The sequence below is a fragment of the Polypterus senegalus genome, chromosome 6 (assembly GCF_016835505.1).
Source record: "Polypterus senegalus isolate Bchr_013 chromosome 6, ASM1683550v1, whole genome shotgun sequence".
NCBI classification, from domain to species: Eukaryota; Metazoa; Chordata; class Cladistia; order Polypteriformes; family Polypteridae; genus Polypterus; species Polypterus senegalus.
This window is the reverse complement of record NC_053159.1, coordinates 152,955,731-152,963,918: the sequence shown is the minus strand read 5'-3', so window position 1 is coordinate 152,963,918 and position 8,188 is coordinate 152,955,731. Positions and strand designations below refer to the sequence as shown.

The following is an 8,188-nucleotide window of genomic DNA, read 5'->3' as shown; positions in this document are numbered from 1 at the left end:
AAATAAGACAGACGAACTGGCTGTGCTGGTGAAAAATGTCAGGACCTACAGAGAATGCAGTTTGTTGTGTTCTTGTGAAACGTGACTAACGACTAGCATCCCAGATGCTAAAGTGGAGCTACCCGGGTTTAGCACAGTTAAAGCGGGCAGAGATGCAAATACCTGCGGGAAGCGGAAAGGAGGAGAACTCGCTGTCTATGTGAATACAAGGTGGTGCAACCCTGGACATATAAACGTTAAAATCTCCACTTGCTGCAGGGACATTAAACTGTTGGCCGTAAGTCTGCGTCCCTATTGCTTGCCCAGTTTGATCATGTCATTGTTGTTATTGTTTAAATCCCTTCTCGGGCAGACGTGGAGATAGCATGTGACGTCATCCACGCTGCTGTTGCTAAACTACAAACACAGCAACAGGAACAGGAAGTGGTCCCCTGAGGCAGAGCAGGCTCTGAGAGACTGCTTTGGAACTATGGACTGGGGTATCCTGCAGGGATCATATAGTGAGATGTTGACTGCACTACTGACTACATCAAATTCTGTATGGACATTGTAGTTCCAGTTAGAACAGTACGCTGCTATGCTAACAACAAGCCATTGATTACAAGGGCCTTTTGAACCAGAAGAAAAGGGCTTTTAAAGGCGGTGATCAGCATGAGCTCAAGCACATGCAGAAGGAACTCCGAGTCCAGCTCAGGGAGGTGAAGGAGCAGTACAGGAGAAAGCTGGAGCAGAATTTGGAGAATACCAGCATGAAGGAAGTGTGGGATGGGATGAAGATCATCACTGGCTGCAGCTCGAAGCAGGGTACCACCATCGAGAGAGATGTGGAGAGAGCAAACCTGATGAACAACTTCTTTAACAGGTTTGACCACCCTAACCCACTCTCACCTCACAACACTGCATCCTCCACCCATCCTTCTGCTGATACCAGCATAGGACAGAGTTTCTCCCCACCCACAATTACAGCAACCCAGGTAAGCAGAGAGCTGAGGAGACTTCATGCCAGCAAAGCAGTGGGTTCAGATGGAATATCACCATGACTGCTGAAGGCCTGTGCATTGGAGCTGGGGAGTTCTCTACAGCGCATCTTCAACCTAAGCCTGGAACAGGGGACAGTCCCAAGGCTTTGGAAAATATCTTGCATCACCCCAGTCCCAAAGGTATCACGTCCTGGTGAGCTGAATGACTTCCGGCCCCTTCGATCTGACGTCATATGTGGTGAAGACCATGGAGCAGCTGCTGCTTCACCACCTGAGGCAGCAGGTCCGCCACACCCTCGACCCTCTGCAGTTCGCATACCAGGTGAAGGTGGGAGCGGAGGATGGCATCATATATATGCTACACCGATCCCTCTCCCACTTGGACAGAAGCAGTGGTGCTGTAAGAATTATGTTTCTGGACTTCTCCAGCACCTTCAACACCATCCAACCTCAGCTCCTTGGTGACAAGCTGACAGAGATGGGAGAAGATTCATAGCTGATGGCAAGGACTGTGGACTGTCTTACAGACAGACCTCAGTATGTGCGTCTGGGGAACTACAGTCTGTGGTCAGCAGCACAGGAGCACTGCAGGGGACTGTGCTTTCTCCAGTCCTGTTCAGCCTATATACATCGGACTTCCAATACAACTCGGAGTCCTGCCATGTGCAAAGGTTCGCTGACGACACTGCTATTGTGGGCTGCATCAGGAGTGGGCAGGAGGGCATGAGTATAGGAACCTAATCAAGGACTTTGTTTAATGGTGCACCTCAAACCACCTACACCTGAACACCAGCAAAACCTAGGAGCTGGTGGTGAATATTAGGAGGCCCAGGCCCCTCCCGGCAGGACCCTGTGATTATCAGAGGTGACTGTGTGCAGAGGGAACAGACCTATAAATACCAGGGAGTGCAGCTGGATGATAAATTGGACTGGACTGCCAATACTGATGCTCTGTGCAAGAGAGGACAGAGCTGATTATACTTATTTAGAAGGCTGGTGTCCTTCAACATCTGCAATAAGATGCTGCAGATGACCTATCAGACGGCTGTGGTGAGCACCCTCTTCTACACGGTGGTGTGCTGGGGAGGCAGCATAAAGAAGAGGGACACCTCACGCCTGGACAAACTGGTGAGGAAGGCAGGCTCTATTGTAGGCACGAAGCTGGATAGTTTAACATGTGTGGCACAGCGACGGGCACTGAGCAGGCTCCTGTCAATCAAGGAGAATCCATTGCATCCACTGAACAGTATCATCTCCAGACAGAGGAGCAGCTTCAGCGACAGACTGCTGTCACTGTCCTGCTCCACTGACAGACTGAGGAGATCGTTCCTCCCCAACACTATGCGACTCATCATTTCCACCCGAAAGGGTAAACGTTAACACTATACAAGATTATAGACTGTTATACCTGCTTTGCACTCTCCAACTTTGTGTTTTTTTAACTTGCAATGTTTTTATTGCTCTTTAATTAATATTGTTTTTATCAGTATGCTGCTGCTGTATGTGAATTTCCCCTTGGAGATTAATAAAGTATCTATCTATCTATAAGTATACATTTAATCCTGCATATGCCAAGGAATAAATTTATTTGACTCATTATAGGGTCAAAGGGAGCAGTGATTATTGCAGCACCACTGGGTTTAACACATTAATCAAACATGGAGGACAGTATGCCAGAGCCAGTATCACAGAGCCAACAAGAAAATAATACAATCCAGAAACAGAAACATATAAATAAAGTACCTGTTTAGCTTTAATCCAAGAATATGCAATATATATTTTTAAACTGTATGATAAAGTGGTGCAATTGCCAGTGTTCATACCTTAAATCTCTGGGACTCGGGTTAAGGATGAATAAAGGGGATGGATGTTATTACTTCACAGCACATGAAGGACTAAACATGCATTTTATTAATCATGCACTTCCAGTATTTTGTGTTAAAATAGGTAATCATATGCAGTTAAGGACACTCACTGCTCTCATTCAAATCACAAATGCACAGGGGAAGTATGTAAACCCCACTCCTGTGAGATAGGAATGATGTCTCTGTGCTACTGTGACATTCCACTTCCTCCTTTCTTCTTTCTGTGCCAGGTAACATTAAACAAAACTCTTATACAGTTTCCGGTAGTGCTTCTATTCAAACCTTCCTTTCTCTAGTAAGCCAAACACAAGCCTACTGAAACCCTTAACACAAAATAAATTGGCAAACAGACATTAAAAATGTTCAAGTGCTGCAAAAATATTAAAAGGTAGAAAAGTAATATAATGTTTTACATGGGGTGCTAACTATAACCAATACATACATATTAAACATATATGAACAAACAGCAATACCTGGGAGAGCAAAAAAAGAAATAAACTGTAACATATATATAAACAAATATCTTGTACAATTTTCTGAGGTGCTTCTATTCAAGCTGTTCTCTAAAGAAGAAGAGAAACAATATGAACAAAGAATCACTTCAATGCTAAGTAAAAAAATCATTTTTTGACAAAAAAAAAAAACAGCTCCACAAAGCCCATTCTACGTTTAGCAGGCCAAATACACGCCTGCTGAAATAAGGAAGCTGAAATAAGGAACCATGATTGTGCTAAAACATCTGTACTAAACTTACTAAATTTCAACCTGATTAAAACTAAATGTATGCCTATTACTTTTGTTCAGTTATCAGTTGATTGCAAGCTATGTGCATGCTTAATCTCTTCATATTTAGGGGTCACTGGATGACTGAAACAAGCAATATCTTTGCAAAATAACACATATTTTATAATGTTGAGAATAAGCTTTCATGTGAAGCACAGGAATGTGGAAGGGTAAACAAGGGATAACTTAAATTTAAGGGAATCAGAGGTCACATGTACATCTCCAAATTGTCCATAAACAATATGCCCTTTCACAAATGCAACCACAACAACATGACAGTTTGGTTTTGTATAATTCTTGTCAAGCTATGTCACCTTCATTAGATGTCTCAAATTCATAAAAGCAATTAAATGGTTAATATTTTCCAGTCAAAGTCTATCCACCTTAAAAGTATCATAAATACTATCAAGGTGGAAAGACTTGGGCACAGAACGAATTATTAATATGTGGGGAGTTAATTTACCATTAATGAACAGCAGCATAATCCACCCAAATGCCTGACAAGTCATGCTTTACTTTCATGTTCTTATGAGCCATTGCGAACGCCTGACAAAACAACAAATACAAATTGGCGACAAGACCCAGTTAGCCTCGTGCACAACAGAACACTGCCAGGCCATAACAGAAATCGGACTCTCTCTCTCTCGTTCCCTCTCTGATTATCAGTTATCTCCATCAAGCGTTATCCACATCATCACAAACACCAAGACAATCTGTCAACTCCCACGTCAGGCTCATTTAAAACTCTTCATCTTCCTGAGCGAATTCCTCCGGGGAATGTCATAGACAGAGTGTCTTCCCCTTGACTGTATGTCGACACGATACTAATTTAACACCTACTGTAACTCCACCCAGCAGGGTGCCGGCTGCTACAGTATGTGATTGGCTTCTGCATTCCGTGCAGACTTTAGGGAGAGTACAATAGCTCACAAAACAGTTCCGAAAAACTTAATATATTACAATACAGTTCATTAAGGCGGGGCTACGTTAATATTATAAAGAACGGTAAAGAGAAGTCACCTGTCACTCAGTTTGACGTGAATCGATAATTCGGTAATTGCACCTGATTGAAAGCAAGAACCACCAACCAGTATTCTAGTTTGTTTTGTCGGGCGGCACTTCCTTTAGTACGGAGTGTCGTTTGCATCAAACTATGTGTATTCATCGCACTTATTATGACAGTGCCTGTGTAACGAAAACATCATAGCCCCGTGAAAAAGACAGCAAGGAATATGAGCGTTACTGGCGGGTAGTTGATTTAGGTAGGTAGGTAGGTTTAGGTGGACTGGTGACGCTTAATTGACCCTTGTCGGTATGTGATGTGTGTTCCCATGTGATGGCAATGCGCCCTGTGCTTGCTTAGGCTCCAGTCAAACCCGCTCATGATTAAGAGTGCTTAGAAAATTGTATGGTGTGGTTTAATACTTTGTTTAATTAATGAATGATGTACTAATCGTACTTCGACTAATTGATTGGACAACTAAATTTCTTGCTAAAATAATTAGTTACATTTGTAGAGGGGAATAACACTGAAATCGAATCGCGTTGGTATCTGAAAAATGCCCTAAATGAACATGTGAAGTGATACAACCCGCAAAGCGTTAGAGCACACTACCAATGTACACAAACGCATCTGTAAAATATCGGCACGTCTTCTTCGGCGCTCTTATGAATTAAATGCTTGGCTCATTCAGTAGATCCAGAGACTCGAGCCTATTGGTTCCCTCACTTCAGATGACGGCGTCTTCATAAAACAACGATTTTTTTTACGCACATTTTATTGGCGCGTGCATACGACGCGTTTTTTGACGACCGCTTAAGTCTATTAGTCAGCGACCAAAAATATCGGACGCTTTTAGTCACACCGTGAAATATTTCTCTCCCAATAAGTTCAAGGCTGTGTATTCTGTTACCGATGAAGGACAGCAAAACAAGGTAACCATTCATCGACTCCTGTTGGAGTTATTTCTTGTGTTACTTTCTGTTGGAAAAAAGCTAAATATTTATTTTTTGCTTTTCGAGTTGCGCCAATTTTGCATTGGCAAGCAAACCGAGAACACAGTTTTACTTGTTCCATTTTCGCTACCACTACTTGGTCAACTGCAAAAATTCGGATATGAAATAGTTTCTGAAGTGTTTTGTCTGTTTTTTTTTTTTTTAACAGAAATCATTCGTTTTTTTTTGTTTAAATGGTGTTTGACAAAATACAATAGCATATTGTGACTGCAGCAAATGCTATTTATTAGTGCTAGGTGGGAATGTGATGTTTTTATCTCAAGTGTTCGGATTAGTGCTAAAAAAAAAAAGCGTTCACATCAATCAAGACTGGTCTTTTATTATACTTTGGATGACGGTTCACTGGTTTTCGAAAATATATTTGCTGGTGTGTTTGGTGTGAATAAGGCTCGGCACGTGCCGTGCAATGAACTTGCAACTATCGGGGTGTATGTGCGTATAAACTGTTTGAATGGTCACCTGTTTTCGTAGCTTAAGGACCTTCGTATATGTAATGGTTTTATAACAGGTTCAAGTACCCCAGGAGCTATTCATGAACACGGTGAAAACGGAAAATACATAGCGATGGCCTAACGGTTTAAAACTTTTATTGGTCATTCGGCTTAAATTCACTTTAAGGTAATTCTAAGCACGTTGTTTAATGTAATACTCCGTGCATTTTCCTTAAGTGTGATGTTTCAGATTTGTATTCAGATTTGTAATATTTTTAAACAAGCATTATTATATGCCAAGTAAATGACAGCTTTAAAGAGGGGTAGGTGATGCATATTCATTGCAGTTTAATATTGCTTCATTTCTAAACTAGAGAAGTATTTAAATTTAATAAAATTTAAATACAAGTGCGAGAAGCAATGAATAAAGAAGAATGAAAATCCGCACACTTCCGCTAGAAGGGATTTTGCGTTTTTTAAACGGGAGATTCACATACCAGCGTTTGGATGGTATTTAGTAACTTTCATTGTATACTTACACAGCTGTTTCCTTGTATCTTTTGAATTGTTTGAATTTTTTTTTTATTTTTGGTATAAATTTAGTTTAGAAAAGTTTCAAAATTACTGTAACCATAATTTTTGGAATATCTAATATCTCGATCACAATATATATTAATCAGGGCATATTTTATTCAGCCTCTTATTTCTAAAAATAGGTGCGTGTAAATCAGGTGTGAACATTTTAAAGAAAGAAAAAATATCTGATGAGCAAGAGGAAGTTACTTGCGCTGCAAGACTGCCTGACCAATTGTAAACCATTAATGGGTTAGCTTTTAACTTAATGGAAGTGAGCCAGCAGTTCCACCCCGTTGTTATAATTTACTGTATAATTTTACAAATTGTAATGAACTTTGCCCATTATTTGAGGTGAGCTATTTTTGACCAGATATTGTGCATATATTGTGTTTAATATATACAGTACAGACAGTACATGTGTTTTGTTTTCTGTAATACTGATGTACACTGGACAAATTACTGGTTATTCTCAGAAGTTGTTGGCTCTTATGCAGAATTAAGAATAGTTAACGTCCACATGCCTGTGTGAACCAAGCAGAAAAATGTGTCACACAGGTGTAGCTGTTTAGCATTTTTCCCAACAGAGTATTTAAAATTGGAATTTTAGAACTGATCATGCTATGTGCTAATTAAATGTTTTTGTGATATAGTGGCATGCAAATGTTTGGGCACCCTTGTTTAAAATGTCTGTTACTATCAATAGTTAAGTGAGCAGAAGATGAACGGATAACCAAAAGGCATAAAGTTAAAGGTGACACATTTCTTTTCTTAGTGTATTGGTTTTGTTTTGTACAATTGTACTGTGAAAAAAGGAAAGGAGCACACCAATATATTTTGAGGTCTAACTTTTACCAAAAACTCAGAACTTGATTCACTTAGGACTGTGTCTTGTTCACAGTCATCTTTGGGGAAACCCTAGGTCAGTGTTTCTCAAACTCGGTCCTGGGGACCCCCTGTGGCTGCAGGTTTTTGTTCCTACCAAATTCCTAATCGGTGACAACACCTGATAGCACAGATCTCATTTAATTAGCTGTTTTTTTTTTTTTTTCTTCGACATTCAGAAAAGCATAGCAGCGTGATTTTTACATTTATAAGACATTTAAAAATATTGCTGTCTTTGCTATAGATTTAAATGCTTAACTTTCTTTTGTTGATTTCATTATACTTTGCCCTTTCTCTGTGCAGTTGTATCTTAATAATGACAACTTAAAACAAGCAGATCAGACATCCAGGCAAACACTGAATAATCAAAGGCTGCTACTACTACTTTAGCGTCAGACCCACTAATTAGTAAATAATGGATTAATTAAACAATTAGAACACCTTAAAGTAGAATGAAAATCAAGATTAAAATACTGTTAAGAAAAAAAAATACATTATCTGCTGCCTAGCACTCTGAAAAATAAAATAGTTCATGCTTACAAAGCAGGAGAAAACTACAAGATAGCAACATATTTTTAGGTAGCTGTTTTCCCCAGTTTGTAATGTTAGGAAGTGGCAGTTTACAGGAACAGTGGAGGTCAAGTTGAGTTTGGAA

The 8,188-nt window shown here is 40.1% G+C and overlaps 1 protein-coding gene across 5 annotated transcripts in view; it reads left to right on the top strand.

The window, feature by feature from the left end:
- Window positions 1–4,806: 4,806 nt before the first annotated feature.
- si:ch1073-416j23.1 (rac GTPase-activating protein 1) overlaps window positions 4,807–8,188 on the top strand; it is a 118,269-nt gene continuing 114,887 nt past the window's right edge. For 2 of the 5 annotated variants that reach the window (XM_039757394.1, XM_039757391.1), the window contains exon 1: window positions 5,130–5,563. Coding sequence is in view for 3 of the 5 variants with exons in the window: in XM_039757391.1 (XP_039613325.1) it covers window positions 5,544–5,563 (20 nt within the window). In the remaining 2 variants the exon portion in view is untranslated. Of the gene's footprint in view, window positions 4,891–5,129; window positions 5,564–8,188 lie in introns of those variants that run through there. The other 3 variants (XM_039757395.1, XM_039757392.1, XM_039757393.1) reach the window with 2 other exon arrangements.